The following is a 22,513-nucleotide window of genomic DNA, read 5'->3' on the forward strand; positions in this document are numbered from 1 at the left end:
TCTCAGGACACTCAGTGCTTTGCAGCACACACATTACCCACCCTGACTCCTATTCCAGCCATGCTTGTTCCTTCCCAGCCATAGACACACATATCAAGTACCAAAAACTCAACACAGCGCTTTGCTGCAATTATATTTATTTATCATGGCGGTCCCCCTGAAACCCGCAAACATTTGTCAACATCACAGTGGCCTTGTGTGTGCAGTTGCAACATCAGAAGGTGCTCTCAGCCAGTGGGGGAGAGTGCAGTTTTGTCACTGAATTTGCATCGTAACATTGGGTCAGGATTCCTGAAACTGTAGACTTCGGTGATTAGGATGTTGCCTTAAATCACTGTCATTCTTCAGAAGTTTTTTGGTTTTTTTTGTTTTTAAATGCAAGTTTTCATTAGGTTTAAGCTTTATGGAACCAAGTTGCATAAATCTCCAAAAGCCATTTTTATTTATTTTTATTTTTAAATATTTATTTATTTATTTATTTAGTGTGTGTGTGTGTGTGTGTGTGTGTGTGTGTGTGTGTGTGTGTGAGAGTGAGGAAGATCAGCCCTGAGCTAACATCCATGCCAGTCCTCCTCATTTTGCCGAGGAAGAGCGGCCCTGGGCTAACATCCGCGCCTATCTTCCTCCCCTTTATATGTGATGCCGCCACAGCATGGCCTGACAAGAGGTGCACCGGTGCGCGCCCGGGATCCGAACCCGGGTCGCCAGCAGCAGAGTGCATGCACTTAACCGCTATGCCCCGGGCCTGGCCCCCAAAAGCCATTTTTAAATAACAGCAATTGCTTTCAACCTACCAGAGGACAGGATCATCAAATTAATGCTTTCCCTAAATTAATCTATAAGGTTAGTATAATTCTAATAAATTTTTAGTGGAATTTGTTTTTTTTAGAGACTAACAAGTTGATTCTAAAATTCAACTGGAAAAATAATGATAATAGCCAAGAAAATTTTGTAAAAGAATAAAGGAGGGTGATTTGTTCTACTATATAATAAAACTCTCTAAAAAAACACAATAATTACAGTGGAATCGTCCTGTAATAGGATCATATATTAGTTCAGTAGAATGGAACAGAGTCCGGAAACAGACACATGTATACATAATATACCCCAACTATTTCTAGGGCCCCATGTGGCTCAGTGTATGTATAGAATTATACTCACAGGCAGCAAAGAAAATCTCACTACAGAAACCTTGAACATAAAGATCTTTAGTTTTTCTTAAAGAAGTATATTCATGGATTTTACACAGTATACCCCCTCAAACGTTTTTCAGAAATCCTCTCTAAATAGCCTTCACTCTCTCTGTTGTTGCAGACTCATGGAAGCCTCTAAAACTCTGCCCCTCTCTCTGATCCACATGGTTTCCTAACTCTCGCCCCCAGTCCCCCAATACCCACCACCTTCATGTAGCAGCACGGTTGTCTTCCCTCTTTGCGGCCACCCCCACAGAGGGCAGCCCTTGGGAAAGGTCGTTCTTTTCCCAGCTTGGCTGCTTTTCCAAAGAGCAGGAGACTCTCAGAATCCCCAACCAACTCCCAGAATGCTGATGAACAAAAATTCCCAACTTCATTTCTTTGGAAATTTAAAGTATCTTAAAGCTGGCATTTTAAGTCCCTGGGCTAGTCAATATATGGTGTGGGGATTGTTGGCTATCCATTTAGAAAAAATGAAGTGACATATTTATATTTTACAAAATAAACATTTTGTAACTATATGTTTCAATAGATTAGCATACATATTACTAAATTTGGAACATATGTATGTTTGTGTATTCATAGGAACAATTATGGAAGTTTATCTCTAAGATTTGGAGTTGAAAGCCATGAGAGGAGACTTCTACTTTATATATTTCTGAATTATTTTAAATTTATTTTATAACAAATTGTGCTACTTTGGTAATAAAAACAAAATAGCAGTTAAAATATCTGTTAAATTTATTTTTAATTTATATTTAGTAAAAATTCATTATTTTAGTGTATGGTTATGAATAGTTTTGACAAATGCATAAAGTTGTAAAACCGCTACCACAATCAAGATAAAAACAGTCCTGTCATCACTGCCCCCAGTTTCCTTGTGTTACCCCATTGTAGTCAAATTCTTCCCCTACCCTTAGTACCCCACCCACTGATCTGTTCTCCATCCCTAGTTTTGCCTTTTCCAGAATGTCATATACATGGAATTATACAGCCTTTTGAGTCTTGCTTCTTTCAGTTAGCATAATGCATTTGAGACTCATCCATGATGTAGCGTGTAGCAATAGTTTGTTCCCTTTTTATTCCTGAATAGTATTCCATTGTATGTATGTACCACAGTTTATTCATCCCCAGTTGAGGGATATTTGGATTGTTTCCAGTTTTTGATAATTACTAATAACACCACTATAAACATCTGCATATAGGTTTTTGTGTTTTCTTTTCACTTGGATTAATACCTAGGAGGGGGATTGCTGGATTATATGGTAACTGTATATTTAACTTGATAAGAAACTGCCAAACTGTTTTCCAAAGAGGCTATACCCTTTTGCATTCCCACTGGAAATGTATGAGAGTTCCACTTGCTCTGCATCCTTGTCAACACTCAGTATTGTCAGCTTATAAAAAATTTTAGACCATTCTAACAGATGGGTAGTGGTGTATCTCATTGTAGTTTTAATTTGCATTTCTCTAATGACTAATCATGTTAAGCATCTTTTCATATGATATCTTTTTTGGTGAAGTGTCTGTTCAGAACTTTTACTCATTTTTTTATTGAGTTATTTTTTAATTGTTGAATGTTGTGAGTTCTTTATATATTCTGGATACAAATCATTTGTCAGGTGTGTGATTTGCAAATATTTTCTTCCAGACTTTAGCTTATCTTTTCATTTTCTTAGTAGTATCTTTTGCAGAGCAAAAGTTGTTAATTTTGATGAAGACCAGTTTTTCACCTTTTCCTTTTATGCATCATGCTTTTGGTGTCATAGCTAAGAATTCTCTGCCTAACCCAATGTCACAAAGATTTTCTCCTATGTTTTCTTCTAAAAATTCATAGGTTGTGTTTACATTTGGATATATGATCCATTTTGAGTTGATTTTTTTAAATAAATTTATGAGGCATAGGTCAAGTTCTTTTTTTTTTTTTTTTTGGCATATGGATATCTAGTTGTTCAAGCACCACTCATTAAAAAGACTACCATTTCTCTATATTAAACAGTTTTTATTTTAAAAGAAAGAATATGATTCTATCTAGCACGAGAACTCAAACATTTTCTATCATAAAGGGAGAAAATTCCTTAGACCCTTTGGTTCAGAGGTGACTGAGAAAGAGAGAGAGTTCCCTCTGCTCAGGAAAACACCCACAATGTCTGCTTTACTAGCAGCGTCATAAAACCAAACATTTTTTATACTGCATTGCTGGGATTTCTAGGTTGGTTTTCTTTGCCTAGTTTTTTTAGAAGAAGAAGTTTTAACTATTCCTGGGTTTGAGCGTCAATAAATCATAATTCTTTTTTAAAAAATTGAACATATATTAAAACTTTAGAATGAGAACAAAACCTTAAAGCTTATTTAGTCCCACTCTTACTTTTTTAAATTACAAAAATGATACATACTTGTAGTAAAATGTAAATACCATGGAAGTTTCGTCTAGGTGTTGGGCTACCGTGGGATAGCAGTTTCCTCCACTTCCCAGTCCCCTCTTCTCGGTCCCTTTGGCTTCCCCTCCTCTTTATGACCATAGGTGTTGGCATGCCCCAGGGCTCAGTCCTTGGATCTTTTTATTACCTTATTCTACTCACTCTCTGGGTGACCTCATGCAATCCTATGGCTCTAAATGCCACATGTACTTCTGTGAGTCAAGCTTGTGTCTCCAATCTAGCCTCCTCTCTGAACTCCAGACTGGTGTATCCAATGCCTCCTCAACACATCCACCATGTCTAATAGCAACTTGTCTAGAACAGAAATCTTGGTTTTCCCACCTAATCTTGCTCTTTGCCCGGTCTTTCCCATCTTAGTAAATGACACTGTCCTTCCTCTAATTGCTGAGACCCAAAACCCAGACATCACATGGCAACTCTGTTTCTCTCAGACCCAACATTCAGTCCTTCAACAAATTCTTTGAACCCTAAGTGTAAAGTCCACCCTGAACCTGACCACCTCTCACTACGGCAGCTGCTGCGTCTCCGCCCCATGCTGTGGTCGCCTCTGGTCTAGAATATTGCCTTGCCACCTAACTTATTTCTCTGCTTCCACACGTACCCCTATAGTCCGTCCTCCACATGGTAACCATAGGGATCTTAAAGACATAAATCAGATCCTGTCCTTCCCCAGCTCACATCTTGTCAATGGTTTTATCACATTCTGAATAAAATCAAAATTATTTGCTCAGGCTTACAAGACCCTATATGATCTGACTGCAGCAGATTTCTGCCCCTCTTGCTCACCCTGCTTTTTTGCAATTCTTTGAACACAAGCTCATTCCCACTTTAGGGCTTTGCATGAGCTGGTTCTCTGCCTGGGGTGCTCTCCCCTGTATCCTCTCAAGGCTCTCCTGTCCATTGAGTCACTTCCCTGCTGAAATGTCACCTTTTCCATGGAGGCCTTCCCTTAACTCCCCTGTCTCAACTACCAGCCCTCCTCCTTACCTGCCCCATCTTCACAATCTGCTGTATTTTTCTTCATAGAATTTATCACTACCTGGCATTATGTATTTATTTGTTTCTTGTTTGCAGTCTACCTCCCCGACTGAAATGTAAGCTCCGTGAAGGTGGAACTTTATATCATTCACTCTTATATTCCAGCTTCTAGAAGAAAGCACAGCCCATAGTAGATGCTCAATAAACATTTATGGCGGGATTGAATACAAGATTAGATTAATACAAGGAGATTCTTTTTCAGTCTATTTCACTCCCACTCTTCCAGAGAGAATCACTGTTAACAGCTTGGTGACTAACTTTCTGGACTTCTTTTAAAAATGCATTTATAAATGGAGACACACATACAGATTTTTTTTGATAATGATAATGCAAATTGTTCTATACCGTAATTTTCTCTCAATAATGTATTTTAGATATTTTCTCATGTTAATTTATATGTAGGTTATCTATCTATCAGTTTATGTAGTGAGTTCTTTCTCACAGTTGTAGTCCATAGTTGAACCACAATGTATTTCACCGTTTTCCTGTTGATAGATATGTGGGTTATTTCCCCTCTTTTACTGTTATAAACAAGGCTGCAGTGAGTATGCTTGCACATAAATCTTTGCACATAGGCAACTAGGTCTCAAATTGTGAATTGCCTGGTCAATAATTTGATAGTTTAGTTTGTCCTAAAAGATTATACTGTTTTACACTCTCACCAATAATATGTGAGTGTCCATTTCCTCATGTCCTTGCCAACACTAGATATTACCACACTTCTAAAATATTTTTCATTGTTAGGCAAAAAAATATTTAACTCTTTTACAAAAGAGAAAGCTTGAACTCTGGTGATTAAAAGCCATACTTACAGGCAGGTAACTAGCCACTTCCTATATTGATAAGCTCCTTGGTTTCTAGATTATAAATTAGCCTGCCTAACAAAGAAAGAGATTTCCTTTTGAAAGAAATGGCAGAATTAAAGGAGTAAAGTGATTTGAGATGAGAAACATCTTCTGCCTGTATAAGAAGCTTTCAGTTACTTTGTTCAAGAAGTAGCATTTCATAGTGTCTGCTGGGAGAGCCCAAACCACTGACCCATGTATCCTAACTTTCTTGCTATAAACTATCATTCCCAGATCCTTTTTTTTTTTTTGTAAAAAGAATCCACAACACAAAACGTCAAGCGTTAGTGTTGGCTGGAGAGTTCATAGAAGTCATAGACCTAAGATTTATTACTTAACAACTTTGTGGTTTCTACTAGGCCTTTCCAGACGTATAGTCAAAGAACAAGAGAAGTTACCTGTTTTAATTAATAACTATGACTGGGGTCGAAAACAGAAGCATGGGACTGAATAAGAGGAGAAACACCGACCCAGAGGAGAGAACTAGAACACAAATAGCACCTGGGGCTTCTCTGATGTTGGCTGGTTCTAACCCAGAACCACTGTGAGTGTTATTTTGCTCAGATGCCCGCCCCGCCCTTGTAGTGAGTTGTCAGGGTTCGGCTGAGCCCCAGAGGGCACCCCCTGAGTCTTCTCTGTTTTCATCCGATATCAAGATGGGCTTGGGATGAGAGGTACTTTTGTGGAGTCAGTATATTAGAGTTTGAAGGATTCTTCAAAATTACCTACTTTTACTCACTGTATGAATGACAAAACTGAGACCCAGAGAGATAAAATGATTTCAGAGATAATGATCATGACATTTTAAACCCGATACTATTGAATAATGAAAGGGAAGAGCTCTTTTACTTGAAGTTTAAAGACATAACAGATCCTTGGACAGAAAAGTACTGTTGCCTTGAAATTCTTCAAGCATGAGTGGCACATAACTAGTGTGTATGCCACCATACCCCCTTCCCCTATGCATGCCCATGGCAGACATCATTAATCAACCTCAGCTCTCTTTCCTCAGCCAAGCTCTGACCCAGCCTGAGCATCCTCCTTAACACAGTGCTGGAGGCAGCTAGTCATAATGGATCTGAGTTTTCATGTGAATTAAAATCTTTTTGCCCCCTCTTCTACATGACGTATTCATGTAACTTATGATGTGATAAGAGCCCTGGACTTCAAGCCAGAACTTGGTTGGACTCTTCAATCTGCTTGTTCCTAGTCTGTGATCTCAGGCAAGTCCCTTAGCCTTTCTGGGACTGTTTCCCTGTCTCTGAAATGAGGGAGTTGAATTAAATAATCTTTAAGCATCCTTCCAGTTCTGAAAAATCTGATGATTCAAGGTATATAGACTTCTCAGGGGGAATTTATAGTTACAACCGTGCATTTTTATAAAGACCATAGGTGGTTCTCAGGCACTTTGTATATTACAAATCTATTTTAGATTTCTTAAGAATGTGTTTCTAGCTTTGACTACTTCTTTTCATCTGCTCAGTCCCATTGACCCATATCTCTGAAACCAGAATTTAGGGGCTCAAAAGGGAGAGAGAGGGGAAAGATTCACTTAATACCAGAGGAATTGCAGGAACCTCTCTTTGACCATGGGGGACTTGAATGTTCTCACACGCCAGGCTGAGCAAATCTGCCTGTTTCTTGCCCACCCAGCCGTTACAGGTCTCGAGTTGTCTCTTCTTCCCTTTCCTCCGTTTATACTTCCTGTGATTAGGAGGCCCTGCCAGTCAGACAGGTCTCAGCAAGTGGTCCTCTGAGGCCCGCGGCCCTCTTCCACCCTGGCTCCCCGTGTGACCTGCCTCCCTGTTTGTCTTTCAGGCCCCGCTTCCCTTCGGGCATATCCTCTCCTCTCGGTGATCACCCGACAGCCCACGGTCATCTCCCACCTGGTCCCTGCCACCCCGGGAGTCGCACAGGCATTGTCCCTCCACCCGGCCGCCGAGGCTGCCTATGCTGAGGCCCCGGGCGGCGAGGCTCTAGGCAGCAGCGAGTCAGAGACGGAGCAGCCCACGCCCCGGCAGAAGAAGCCCCGCAGGAGTCGCACCATCTTCACCGAGCTGCAGCTCATGGGCCTGGAGAAGAAATTCCAGAAGCAGAAGTACTTGTCCACCCCAGACAGGTGAGGACACAGGGAGGGTAAGGCTTTTGAGAAGAGGAGACTCCTTTGGCTCTCGGTTGTGGGATGTATAGCTACCAGGACTGTTGTAGAGATGCACAACACTAGGGCCGAAATCTATGCCTTGGCTCACGTCATCTCAGCCTTGGTTGAACAGAACCCAGCCCACATGAATTCATCACACGGAGCTCCCAGGAGCCTGCCTGTGGCTGAATTTATACTCCTCAGAACTTATACTTCCCAGCTGGGAAAGACGTTTCGTTTTTAAAGCCACTTACACTCAGGATCAGATGCAGCGGGACTAGACCTGGAATTGAGACCCGTGATCTTCGCAGTCTTCTCCCCGCTCCGCCAGTTCCCAGCTGGCTCAGCCTGCTGGCCTGGCTCCTGCATGGAAGGGCTGGGTTGATCAGGTTGAGGAGCTGTCAGATGTCCTGTGAATTTGATGGGTATCAAGTCAGAACCGTTTGGTTGAGACCGAGGAGGACCTGGATGAGAGTCTCTTCTTTAAACCCTTTTGAGATCCAGATGAGGGCAGCTGTGACCCCTGCTTTACTCAGAGGCTTCAATTCGTCACCCCCTTTCTTTAATTTAGTGTCTTAACTGCAAAATATGCAAGAGCCTGTGTTTTACCTTGTTCCTTCAGACTCACTCTGGAGATGGCTGAGTAATGTGTAATCTATTTATTGGGAGGGTTTTCCTGGTACTTTTTCTCTTCCTTTGCTCACTGCCTTGTCTATATCAGGTTTGACCCCTGTCCTATTAAAGAGAAAGGGAAGGAAACTCACATGCATCTCTTAAGCTGTTTATTAGCTGTTTGATAAAAATTTAAGTGAGAGAGGAGCCTGCAAATCACTGACTAAAAGGGAATTTGTTTACTGATTCAGTTAATTGAACACCCGTCAGCTGTTTGCAGAGGGTCTCTCTGTGCCGGGCACTGTGGCAGGGGTTATGGGTCTAGAAAGTAGCAGACAAGAGTCCTGCTCTGGAAGAGATCATGGGGAAGGCAATGACTGCAATGGTGACAGCACAGGCAGCTGGCACTGGCACCGCGTGTTACCGAGGGCTGTAGGAGCACCAAGATATTGCTGAGTGTCTGAGATGGGATTAGGGAAGTCTTCTCAAAGGAGGCAGTGTTTAAGAAGAGCTTTGATTCCAGGAGGCAGAGGGGCTAGAATACAAAAGGCACAGAAGCACAGTTGCTGGGCATGTTGAGGGAACTGCCACTAGTGTTCGGGGCACCTCCAGCTTAAGGTGTGAATGGTGGTGTGGTGAGAGATGAGGCTGCAGAGGTGGGAAGGACCTCACATGCTTGGCCGAAGATTGTGGACTTTGTTGTTTAGGCCACCCATCAGCAGCCCTCAAGAGCTGGACACAATGTGACCAGATTTACACTTTAGCTTCTTCACGTGGGTAGTACCATAGAAGGTTGATCAAAGAGGAAGAAGTGCAGCAGGGAAGCTAGTTAGGAGGGAGTCCAGGGGGAGTCACTAAAGACCGAATTAAGGTGGTGACAGTGGGAATAGAGAGGAGAGAATAGATGGGAGAACAATTTTGAAGATGGAATGGACAGAATTGACATTGGCCTGAGGAAGAGAGTTGAGAATTCTGTGGTTCTGGATTGGGCCACCAGGTGAATAGGAATACCATTAACTGAAGTTGGAAGGCTGAGGACACAGTGGGTTTGGAGAGGAAAGAGTGAGTTCTGTTTTGGACATGAGCATTTGGGGTGCCTTTGCGTGGACAATGGAGACAGGTCTGTGAATTGGGGATTAATAGATGGGATCTCTAGGTATTAAATGGCTATTTTGATGCCCCCAGCATGTGTTGGAGAGCCTCATGTACTTGGGCAACCAGGTGGCGTGGGCATCATTATTTATGAATTGTGTAGTGGTATGTCGAAAAAGCTTCAACATGCATTGGCAAAATTTTAGGCTTATTTTCTAGAAGTCAGAGAACTTTTTAACAGAAATGTTGGTTCCTAATAAACCTCCTGGTGCTTCCTGATCCCTGCCCAGGCACCTCTCAGGTGACCTACACAGGATTGATTCACTTGCCTGGGGAGGAGGACACCACCTGGCTGGCATGAAGCTGCCGCCTTAACCTGCCCTCTCAGATGTTCCTCACCTCTCTACGTGACCAGGGCCATGAGCACTCCCTCCTCCCACAGCTCTCTCCCTCCTCCTCTTTGTTTGTTTCTCCAGTTTCCTAGGTGACCCCATTTAAGTGAATATGCAGGGAAGTGAGAATTTGTAACGGTGGCAGGTAATGAGAGAAAGCTGATGACAGTGAAGCATGTTTTTGTAGCCAGAGTGAGTCAAGGGTGCATTTTTCCCAAGTGAGCTAACACCATTTGCTAACATAGTGGCAGAGCTGTGAACTGAACCTTCCATTGACTAATGCACCTGATGGCCTCAGGTGAACCTGGCTTGGAAGGCACAGTGCGAGCCCGAGGAGGACCTGTCTGCAGGGAGGCCTGGGAGACCAGAAGTCTGTGGGATGGTCCCCTGCATTCTTGGTTCTTAATGAGTGGCGCTTGGAAGCAGTGCTTCGTTAGTGGGGAAAGCTAAGTGCTATTGGCACTGGCAATTTATTAGCTTCAGTCTGTTAACCACTTTCAATAAAACTGTCAGCTCCTTGTAGCCCTTTTACTGGACAACCAGATATATGTGAATGCAGATTCAAGACAGGTTCTGAAGTCCCTTGAAGGAAGACTGTTTTTATTATCGGAGATTTAAATGCTTCACTCTGGTTCAGGCAGCTGCACCTGAACCTTCATTGCCTATACCCGTCGGTCTTCCTGATGGGGAGATGTTGCTCGTTTCTCCTCAGGTAGAGAAAGTTGCAGCTGAGAACTCGCACCTGAGAATCCCCACGGCCCAGGCTTGTGGCTGTGCAGGCTTGTGCAAGATAATGGACCTTAGATCCACAAATTGCAATCCTCAGTATCCTGGGGACCTTCAAAAGTGGTGATCACTGCTCAAGCTATATCCAGGGTGCTTGTCCCAAGTTGCTGCTTTAGAAGTCCACACTGCTTCAGTGACCAGGGTTGGAACCACAGCCACGCAGCTAATGTTGGCTCAAGGAGATGGTCCTTCCAGTTAGTATTCAGGTAGACCTGAGGTTCTTATCAACATAGGTTAACACTTGTAGTCTTGAGGACTGAGGTTGGAAGCCTTGTTCCCTTTCTCATTTCATATGCTCCACTCAGGTTGTTGGCTACTCCTTGTGATGTAGCATCCCTACATTTTCTCCACGAAAGCCTGAGGAAGAGCTTTCCTTTGACAGATCTAACTTGTACAAAAATGTGGTAGGGGGATGTGAGCCTCTATATAGGAGGAGGCGTACAAGTCAGATGTAAGTAGATTTGAATCTTGGCGCTACCTCTTACTCTAGGATCATCTACCAGGGGTCAGCAGAGTTTTTCTATACAGGGCCAGAGAGTAAATCTTTTAGGTTTTGTGGGCCATATGGTCTCTGTCACAATTACGCAACTCTGAGGGTGTAGCATGAAAGCAACCATAGACAATATGTAAACAAATGAGCATGTCTGTCTTCCAATAAAACTTTATTTACAAAAACAGGTAGTGGACAGGATTTCGCCTTGGTTATTGAGAGATTCTAATCTCTCTGAGCCTCAGGTCTCTCCTCTGTAAAATGGGAATAATTATACCTACTTCACAGTGTTGTGGAAGGCATAAGTAAGATAGCACCTGTCATGGACTTAGCACATAGCCTGGGATGCTGTGGTACTCAGGAAATGGTTGCTGTGTTGCTAGAATTAGTTCCAACTGCGCACTTCCCAGGAATGGCTTTGACCTTCAGGACTTTTCAGAAGGCTACAGGGAAATGCAGAACTACGGTTAGCAGTAGAATGGGAAGCGGGAGGGGCCAGGGATTTAATGTTTCTTTTGGAATCTATCATTGTAACAATTTAGGGCAGCTACAATGAATGAGTCAATCCATCAAAAAGTATTTTTGACCCCTCGTTCTGGATTTAGAGTGTGGTAGCCGCTTTCATGGTTATAAAAGAGGCAGAAGATATACTTTGCTCTTGCAGTGGAGTTAGGGAGGCAGAAAGAACTCATGTGAAGCAATTAGAGACCAGTTGAGAACTTAGAGCCACCTGGGTGATGGCTGCCCCATAGGAGGGTGTAAGGAGACAACTTGCGTGAGCTGGGGGAGCCCAGGAGACTCACCCACAGGAAGTGGGACTTGAGTTGGATCTGGAGTGATGAGTGGGAGTCCAGTAAGGAATGTATGGCTTTACCTGTCCTTCCCAGCTTGGATTTGGGGTCAGAGTCTTCATTTTGTAAGGATCAGAGTAAAGATTCTGTGAGGTCAGGAAAAGGATTTTGCAGTGAAGGCTCAGAAATCCATTTCAGGTCTAATGTAGATAGTCCTTGGGCATGCTCATCTGTTTCTTAGCTTCTCAGAGTTTCATCCATAGGATTCTTGGAAGGAAAGTAAAGCTTTTTGGGGAAGAATTGGTTTAACGGGGGAGGTCCAAGGTTTAGTAGCAGTGCCTGAAGCTAGTCAACAGGACCCCATCTCTGCTGCCCTTTTCCTTCCTCCTCATCCTTCCTTTGTATCTCATGCCTTCTAGGTTGGACTTGGCCCAGTCTCTGGGACTCACTCAACTACAAGTGAAGACTTGGTATCAGAACCGCAGGATGAAATGGAAGAAAATGGTAAGAAAGAAGAGAGTGAGTCTATCCACGTGCTCATCATAACGGCAAAAATTCTTACTACGGGGGCCTGGCCCAGTGGCATAGCAGTTAAGTTCGCACTCCGCTTCTGCGGCCCGGAGTTTGCGCGTTCGGATCCCGGGCGCAGACCAATGCACCGCTTGTCAAGCCATGCTTTGGGAGTGTCCCATATAAAGTAGAGGAAGATGGGCATGGATGTTAGCCCAGGGCCAATCTTCCTCAGCAGAAAGATGAGGATTGGCAACGGATGTTAGCTCAGGGCTAATCTTCCTCACACCAAAAAAAAAAAAAAAGAAATTCTTACTATAGGGCTGGTAAGAAGGCAGGAAGGACCATTTGGTGGTTTGGGCTCCAGAGACTGGAAGGCCTGTTAAGATGCTGGCTGGGAAGGAGGCTGTTTGAGCAGAAGGATAAGCCATTCCTCTTGACCAGAAGAATATTGCTTTTCACAGTTTCCTTAGAAATAGAAGAAAAAGAAAGCCCACAAGCTTCTCAGTTGCTAGCCTTAATCCCACCTGCTAGCCTTTTCAAAGAACTTCCTTCCCCCTCCCACCAACAGCTAATAATAGAAGTCAGTCCTCTTTGTTTACAATGGCATGTAGGGCACATCTGTTCTTGTAGCTGTGTGTCCTCTAATGCAGTGATTCTCAAACTGTCGTGGGTATCAGAGTAACCTGGGTAGCAGGTAAGATGCAGAACTCTAGGCCCCTCTCAGGATTCTGATTCTCTGTCACAGGGTAGGGCTGGGAATGTGTGTGTCAGCAATCACCCAGGTCCCTCTGATGCACATAGTCTAATGACTGCAGTCTCCCTCATACTGCTCTAGTGCCTGGCTAATGAATCATCCCCTCCTTGGTTTTTAAAGGAACTTGTTAGAATAAACATCTCTGGAAAAAAAAAAACAGAATAAACATCTCTACATTTTGAGGAACTTAATTTCATAATAGTTTACCCCCCTCTTTTATAAAAAGTACTGTTAAATCTAAGTTTTCCAAAGTAGTTGAGCGTTTCATTTCCAGTTTTGCAAACCACAAGGGACACGAAAGAGAAAGAGCAGGGGTGGGATGAGGGTGGGAAGAAGCTCTGCTGTATTCTTTAGAGGCCAGCTACACCATGGCCTCTGACCTGGGCCTGTCTCACATCCTCGCTGAATCTTACTGACGCTTTCTCCTCTCGTATGGACCAGATGGTCCAGGCCTGCCTGGATGACATTTTAATTTGCTAACCAATCTGGTCACAAGCCGTATTTGCTGGTGTTTCAAAGGCTGGAATATGAAGTTTTTCATAACTACCAAATAAGTTTTCAGGAAAAAAAGTTGATAGATATTTTTTAATAGATATTGAGACATTTTCTCAATTTTGTATTTTTGTCCGATAATTTTTTTCTTAAAACTTTAGTTCTTGTTATTGCCTGCTAACAATGAGAAAAATAAATGAATGAATTTCAAATGAATGTTAATGGGAAAATTTTTTAAAAAGCCAACAAGTCAGCACTTATTATATTCCCAGAAAGGAATTCCTGGGCAAATCTCAAAATTTCCTCTGGGGCGACCTGATCCTGAGATGGAAGGATTTTCACATGGGGGTGGCTTGGCTTATGAAGGGCTCTCCAGGTGAGGCAGAGATGCCAGTTGCATGTACAAACACACATACATTGCGTGAATTAGCCGATATGTATTTAGTGTCTCTTGTGAGCCATGCCTTGTCCTAGGCACTATAGGAAGTAATGAAATAAAATGTAACCCTGCCTTCATGGAATTTATGATCTAATTGGAGAATCAAGGTCCAGGAAGCAGATAGGGAGCACATTATAACTAAGTGCTAGTCGTTTGTTTATAGATTTAGAACCTCATAAGAGTTCAGAGGAGAGGTGTTGGAGAAGGTTGCAGGGAGAAGTTGAAATTGAAGGATAAATGAGATTCAATTAAATATATAGTCACTCCAAAACCTCTAGAATGCTAAGACACACATGAAACTTACGGTGGAGATCTTTTGGGGGATTGATCTCTAAAAGAACCAGATTTGGGTGTAAGAAACACTGGGCCATGTTGCCATGCTTGCCCCTCCCTGGCTGATTTTGGGCAGGTCCCTTGATTGCTTTCTGTGCAAGTTCCACCACCCACCTCCTTCCTTGTCAATCATCGTCATCGAAATCAATGTCTCCTGAGTGGCAGAGGCATTGTTTAAATTGGTTATCAGCAATCTTTTCGTGAGTCAGATGATTAAGGAGTTGACAGCCTGCCATCTCTGCCAGCACCGCCCAGTGCCTGTGGGACAACGCGTGTGCCTTTGCCTCTGACGTCACTTGTTTTTCACCAGCCACTGTGCTGCTGGCACAATTGTGGGCTGGTTACTTGTGGTTATCAATATTGTATAAGACAAAATGGAAGTAACGTTGCAGATTTAACCTCAGAGAGCATTCCACAGGCCGACCAAATTAAGGTCCCTTCAGAAAACAAGAGCCACCAGGCTTGCAGTTCACGTTAGCCAGCATCGATTGAGCACTTATCTTCACCAGGCAATGGAGATATAAAGATAAGACGTGAACCCATCCATTAACAAATAAAAATTTAAAAAGGCACTCCATCAAGTGGGAGAGACAGACCTGTAAACTAGTCATTATACAAAGTGATCAGGGCAACAATAGGACTCAGAATCAGTATAGAGAAGGGAGGCCTTCACAGAAGAGGTGCCATCTAAACTGGTTTTAGTGGATGAATAGAAATGTGCCAAGTGAAGGTGGGAAGTAGAAGGAAGGGGGAGAAGTGCTGGGGCACTTGAAGTTCTTTGGAATGGCTGGAGCTAAACTGTGAGGATGTTGTTCAGTTGTGGATCTAAATTCTGACTCCCCCAGCACAGCAAGGCATTGTTGGGCTCCTGATTGCTTCACGATATTTTGCTGGTACAACTCTTGCAAGGCTGTCTCTTCAGGTACTGAGGACAAAGAGAAAAAGATAATTGGGTAATAAAGATGTCTGAAGGCTAGTAACCTAATTGGAACTGGAAAAAGATTAGCACTTGATTCTCAGAGTTATTCACACGGCTGCCAAGGATAGTGCTGCCAAAACCAAGATAGCATCTCTGACTAGTTTTTACCCGTCAGCATTTGTAACCTATAGCGGGTTGGGTAAGTTTAATCTTGCATGTTAGAGGGGGCACTCACTCTCCATTCCATTTCTGTTTGGCTTTAGTTCCAATAGGACCCACAGTGTTTTACAGCAGGCCGAAATTGCCTTATTATTCCTTGGTCTTTTTCAGCTCTAAAGACAGTTCTGTTCTGTGAGAGGGTCCAGATGGATACCACCTTCTCTCTCCCGGTCACAGAATTGGGTGGGCCACACACCACGCGCCATTGTCTTTCACACCGAAAGTCTCCAGATAGTCAACAATTCCATGAAATTGCTACCAGTTGCTGTCTGTGTAGCCTTGGGCAGCTTAGTTAACCTCAGTACGTGCCTAATACATACCTTATAGGGTTGTGGTGTTAACTGAGCTAACCCCTGTAAAACTTAGAACATTGCCTGCCACATAGTGTAGGGCCAAGAAATGTTAGCTGCTATTCTTCTTCTTCTTCTTCTTATTTTAATTATTTACCTATCCCCAAAATTCATGTCTCGAGAGAATCCAAACTTTTGGAGGCCAGGAGAGAGAAGCTGAAAATGAAGTCTTCCAGTTTCTGGGACTCTGGTTCAGAGCAGTCCTGACTGTTTGTCCTTCCTTGTTCCCTACTTGCTTGCCCTCCCTCGTCAGTGCCTTAGCATTTGGGCTTGTGGTATAGAAGAACATACCATCTGCTAAACAGCATACTGGGAAGAGATTCATGCTGGAGAATCCAGACTTGCTTCTCAGCTTTGTGGAAACAGTCATCAGTTATATAGCTCTCACTGTTCCATAGAGCTGCAGATAAAGATAGAAAAAAAGGAGTAAAAAACACTTCAGTTAATGAGTCTATGGCCTAGTGTCTGCTGGGAGATTGAGTAATTGCAGATAAATATTGGAATCAGAAATAAAGCGGCACATTTTACATATCCCTCGCACATTATGCACAATGGAATACTGGGAAGGGTGTTAGATTTGAATGGTCAGGGGTTTTGTGTTCAAATCTCAGCTCTGGCCTTGGCTTGCTCTTTGACCAGGACAAACCACTTCTGCCTGCTCAGCTTCCTCTCTGAAAAATGGGAGAGGTAGAAGTTTCTTCTTCACTGATGTTCCGGGCTGTCCAGTCAACCTGCCTGACCTTCACCTAAGGACCTCGGGAAGGAAGCAGAGGCCTTGTCCTGACATCCTCAGCGGGAGAACATTGCAGTGTCTAGATTTGGAGTTCAGACGAGGGCTGTCAGCAGGCATGGCCAATAAAAGTAGATGGTGTGCTAGCTGTTTTTCCAAGAGGCATGTGACCTAGCATGCAATGAGTTGTCTGGCCTCCCTGGACCAAGGGGACTAAATTGGCTCTAGGAATAATTTAGGAGGAGGGGTCCTGGGAGAAGGGCCACAGGGTGCAGGCGAATGTGCAGCTCCTGGTGTGTGGTGGTTGAGAGATAATTGCATGTCTCAGGTGTGCTGGAAGGCAGGGGGCCAGAGGTCGAGTGTGGAAAGCAGCCAAGAGGGTAGTTATCTCCTAATTATTGCCTGTGCTGGAAGGTTTTATTCCATTTAGAAAAGGGTCTGATTGTTTTGATTTTTTTTCATGCTGTAGAAAACCAGCCAGGTGGGGTCCATCCAAGCTGTGTGGGTGGTGTTCTCTAATTGCTGGGCTGGACTTTCTTTTGCCAATTAGGTGGCTTCTGCCTACCTGCCCTTTTATAACTTGATTACCACATGGGGCAACTTAATTTGTATAACCTCTTTCATACTGAATGGAGCTGCTTTCAACATGTAAATTCCATCTTGGCACATCCTGGTGCTTTCAACAGCCTGCACTCAGACTTAAATCAAAATCAGATACTGACTTATGTGAAAAGGATTATAGAGATGTCTTCTCCCCAGAGGTGGATTCTCTCAGCATCCATACCTTGTTTGAGGTCCCCTTCTTATCTGTGTGTCAGCTGTTTGGGTTGAAAGTACAGTGGTTGAGCAGATTCCCAGCTAAAAGGAAGTGTTTATTGAGAACTTATGGTTTTCCTCACACCATACACAAAAATTAACTCAAAATGAATCAGAGACCTTAATGTAAAAGCTAAAACTATAAAACTCTTAGAAGAAAATGTAAGAGTAAATATTCATAACCTTGGATTAGGCAAAACCTTAGATATGACACCAAAAGCACAAGCAACAAAAGAAAAAATAAATTGGACTTCATCAAAATTAAAAACTTTTGTGTTGTAAAGGACATCATCAAGAAAGTGAAAAGACAACACAGAGAATGGAGAACATATTTGCAAATCTTATATCTGATAAGGGACTTTTATCCAGGATATGTAAAGAAGTCTTACAACTCAATAATAAAAAGAACTGCATTTAAAAATGGGCAAAGGATTTGAATAGACTTATCTCCAAAGAAGATATACAACTGGTCCCTAAGCACAGGAAAAGATGTTCAACTTCATTAGTCATCAGGGAAGTGCGAATCAAAAACACGAGATACCATTTCACACCCACTAGGATAGCTATAATCAAAAAGACATAATGACAAGTGTTGGTGAGGATGTGAAGAACTGGAACCCTCATATACTCCTGATTGAATGTAACATGGTGCAGCTGCTTTGGAAAACAGTCTGGCAGTTCCTCAAAATGGTAAACATAGAGTTACCGTATGACCCAGCAATTCCGCTTCTGGGCATCTATCTAAAGAAGTGAAGCAGGGACTTGAACAGATATTTGTACACCTGTGTTCATAGCAGCATTTTTCACAATAGCCAAAAAATAGAAGCAACCCAAGTGTCCATCAGCTGATGAATGGGTAAACAGAATGTGGTATATCCCTGCAATGGATATTATTTGGGGGTAAAAAGGAATGAAGTACTAATACCTGCTACAGCATGGATGAATCGTGAAAACATAACGCTAAGTGAAAAACCCAGTCACACAGGACAACATATTGTATAATTCCATTCATATGAAACGTCCAGAATAGGCAAATCTATAGAGACAAAAAGCAGATTAGTGGTTGACTAGGGTTGAGGGGCATGGGAGAAATAGGGGGTGGCTGCTAGCGGGTATGGGGTTTCTTTCTGGGATGATGAAAATATTCTAAAATTGGATTCTGGTGATAGTCACACACTTCTGTGACTATACTAAAAATCACTAAATTGTGCACTGTAAATTGATGAAATATGTGGTATGTGAATTATATCTTAATAAAGCTGTTTTAAAAAAGAACTTATGGTTTATCGAGTTACTACATTCATTACAATTCAGCTCCTGGAGGTTCTCGGTTGCTCTTAAAGGAAACAGATGGAGTCAAAAAATATTTAGCTCCTGCATACAAAGTTAGTTGGAAGTTAGATGCTTGGAGCACAAAGCAGGGGACAGATGCAGGATTTACCTTCAAGGAGCTTCTGCTCAAATGAGGAAGATAAGATGAAGCTAAGTATGTAAAAGTAGCAAAAGTATATCCCGCTGCTAATTGTCTGTGCTCCTCTGGGTCCTCCTGAAGCCCTTCTCACTACTGCCCAGAAAGTCAAAAGTATGCCAAACCAGGGTTCAGAGCCAGTGGAGGAAGGTCTGTTATATGCCAAAGTAACGTATAGATATTTTTAAAATTATCTCTGCCTACCTCATGGAATTCCTGTGCAAGTCACAAATTGGGCTAATAAATGTGCAGCGCCTTTGAAATCAGCAAAGGCCGTTTGGGATACTATTATTTTGCCTGCTTTATGTCTTTCTTCAGTTCTATGGAAAGGCGTATTGAGAAAGGGTACCCTCATTCAGTCACGGTTGTTGATTGGCTGCTATGTGCAGGGAATGAGTGGCAGGGACAAGCAAGTAAACATGCAGTGACAATGGTTTATGAAAAGTGCTCTGATGGAGACAGTAGAGAGTGCTCAGAGGGCATGTGCGGAGAGCAATTAACTTAGACTTAGGAGATCAGGGAAGGCTCCCAGGAGAAGCACTGTCTAAGCTGAGTGAACCAGGTGAGGAGAGTGGGAGACATATTCTGGGCAGAGGAAATCTGCCATTCGCCAACAGTCCTGGCCCTTTCATATACATTATCTATTGGTCACCCTCATCATCACCCTGCGAGCTAAGGTGTTGTTATCTCCATTTTACAGATTAGGAAACTGAGGCTCAGAGTCTTTATAGGACTCTAATTTCATCTAGTTATTCTAGTTTCAAAGCTGGAACACTTTCTGCTCTGCTGTACTACTTCTTTGAACAATACAAGACTGTATGTTTTAGACCATCTTTTTTCTGATTACCGAAATACTTATTCATGATCATTATTGAAAAATGAGAAAATATAGAAAAAAAAAAAAGCAAAATACATAAAAATTATCCATGTTCCTGACACTGCAGACAGGGTGGTGTATCGTCATCTAGCCTCCAGGTTGAATTATGCTGGTTTATAACCTGTTTTTTACAAAACTATATTAATAAAATTTCCCATGTCATTAAACAGTCTCTTCTATAATAATTGTAATGGTTATCAAGTATTCTCTCTTTGGTATGTACTATAATTGTCTACCCAATCAATGGCAGAAACTTCAGGGTATTTTTTCCCCAGTGTTTGCAGTTATAACCAATTTTGTGATGAACACATTTGCAGATCAATCGTTGTCTCAGTCTTTGGTGACTTCCTTAGGCTAAATTATTAGACGTAGAATTTCTGTGTCAAAGAGTATGCACATTTTAAGACTTTTGATCTGAATTCTCAGATTGTCTTTTGAAAAAGTTGTGCCAATTACACTTTCTCACTAGAGTGTGAGTGCTTATTTTCCTGCTTGCTACAAACGTTGTCTTTTTCTTTTAACTCGTCAACTTGATATCGCATTCATATTTTAATTTTCACTTCTTTCCTTATTGTTGAAGTTGGATTTTTTTATGTTTATGATCATTTTATTTAATGACAGTATGTGTGGTATTGGCTAAAAGTGCACTGAGCCTTTAAAGAATGACGACCTCTCTGTAGACTGGAGGTAACGGGTCAAGAATACTTTTTGCCGAACTCGGTGACTTCACTGCTGGGAAGGAATGGCTTAGACGCTGTGTGAGTGGGGAAGGAGTTATGTCTTAGATTTAATGACCTTTTTTCTCCCATGTAGGTTCTTAAAGGTGGACAGGAAGCGCCCACAAAACCCAAAGGTCGTCCCAAGAAGAACTCCATCCCGACATCAGAAGAGATTGAAGCAGAAGAGAAGATGAACAGCCAGGCCCAGAGGCAGGAGTGCCTCGAGCCCTCCCAGGGACAGGAGGAGCTCTGTGACATACAGGAACCAAAAGCATGCCACATCCCCTTAGAGGCGGCAGAGCCCCCAGGCCAGCCCCAGGAGTTGCCGGTAGCCTCTATGGAACCGCCACCGTTAAGCTAAATACAACTCTTTTGGGGGAAGAGGGAGACTGGGAAGAAGGGAAAGAGAGAAGGCAGGGAGAATAGGGAGAGGAAAACTTCCCAATGCCTGGTAAACTGGGAGAGAAGAGATCCACCCGTCTCCCTCCCTCCCACAGGTCTCACTGGCGTTTTCATCAGGAGCATTTGAGGAAGACTTGCCTCCCTTAGGCCTTTCTCTTCCTGAAAGGCTGCTTTAGCCACAGGATGCCCTCGATGAAGGGAGACGGTGCCTTGGAATTGCCTGCCCCCGCTGGGGTGACGGCTGTGGGGCTGCGTGCAAGAAGCCCATCGGTGTCGCAGGCCCCACCCTGGCTCAGTGGAGGATGGCTCTGGCTCTCTCCCTGCCAGCCTCTGGGCTGCCAGTCGTCAAAGCAGAGAGATGTGGAGGAACCTGGGCAGCATGCCCACGTTCCTTGCTGACTCAGCACTTATTTCTATAGTTTTAAAAGAAAATTTAATGTTTTTGGTTGTTGTTTTTTTTTGGGGGGGTGGTTGGTGAGGGTGGGCAAAAGAGTTGGGGGAAGGGAATTCTGAGTTGTTAGAATTGTTTCTGAATAAAGTTGGTTTGTTTGAAGATGTGTGCCTTTGTCCCCATTATAAGATGGTCAGGTGACCCGAGAACTCATAAGCCTTGTTTTTCTTGCTTCATTAAGTTGCCATCCCTGAAGCTGCAATGCAGATATGTTAAGATAACTTTTATTTTTTAATTAAAACGAAGTCTTTCAAAAGTATTGGGTGTATTAATTCTTCTGGGGAGTATATTTAGCTCTTCCTGAATATGTCCTATGGAGAGAGAGCCCGGCTCCTGGTGCTTTAATTTCCCTAGATAGAAAATAAAAGATTGGGCCGTGTTCAAATGCAGAGAGCAAATGGAAGCAGCACCGAGAAGGTTTGGGGTGAGGAAGGAGCAGGGTAGCTGGGTTCTGCCCACCACCCCTCCCACCACCTTCTGCCAGAGCAGCCCCACTGTCAGCCGCTTTACACTGTGGGCTTCCAACTTTAGAAATTGTCTCACTTTTTTGAAGAGATAATGAATTTATATGTTTCAAAAGTCAAACTATATAAAAAGAAGTCTTGCCCCCCCCCAGTACCCCCTCCAAACTCCCATCCCCTATAGGTAACCATTTTTATTGGTTTCTTGTTTGTTCTTCTTTATTAGCCATTTGGATGATGGGCCCTGTAACTTTTAACAAAAGAAAATTTGAGAACTGCTTGGCTAGATGTGCTCTGTGATTTTAAATTTAAAATCATGTCCCACGTGTAATAAGACCAGGAAAGAGGTAGGCTGCAGATTTCCTAAAGTGAGAACTCGGACTCTGTGTCTGGTCTGATTGTTGTGCAGACTGGCCCAGAGGCCTGGTCCCACAGGGCTTGTCTTCTTCATCGTTTTCCTGGCATGTTCACTGGAGATGTCCCACAGGGCAGACTGCCCATCTTGTGGACTGTCAATTATTAAGCGCACAGTAATTCTGCCCAATTGTGGTCTCGGGTAATGTAAACTGACTCTTATAATGGCCTCAATGAGGAAGTAAAACCTGTTATAGTTCTGTAAGACAAATCGTACGATTCTTTTCAAAGTTAAACAGGAATGACCTGCATGGTTTTAATAATGTGGCTGCCTGCTTCCCTTTGTTAACACGCACAATCAGAAAGTAACTGCAGTTTTGACTTTGCTAAGGCAGT

The 22,513-nt window shown here is 42.9% G+C and overlaps 1 protein-coding gene across 1 annotated transcript in view; it reads left to right on the plus strand.

Moving 5' to 3' along the window:
• The window catches only part of BARX2 (BARX homeobox 2), a 66,603-nt gene extending 45,292 nt beyond the window's left edge, over window positions 1-21,311 (plus strand). The window contains exons 2-4 of the mRNA XM_004438467.3: window positions 7,336-7,636; window positions 12,240-12,324; window positions 20,544-21,311. Of these exons, the coding sequence (XP_004438524.2) occupies window positions 7,336-7,636; window positions 12,240-12,324; window positions 20,544-20,810 (653 nt within the window). The 3' untranslated portion in view covers window positions 20,811-21,311. The remainder of the gene's footprint in view (window positions 1-7,335; window positions 7,637-12,239; window positions 12,325-20,543) is intronic.
• Window positions 21,312-22,513: the final 1,202 nt, after the last annotated feature.

The sequence above is a fragment of the Ceratotherium simum genome, chromosome 7, assembly GCF_057802395.1.
Source record: "Ceratotherium simum simum isolate JZ-2026a chromosome 7, ASM5780239v1, whole genome shotgun sequence".
In the NCBI taxonomy this organism is placed as follows: Eukaryota; Metazoa; Chordata; class Mammalia; order Perissodactyla; family Rhinocerotidae; genus Ceratotherium; species Ceratotherium simum.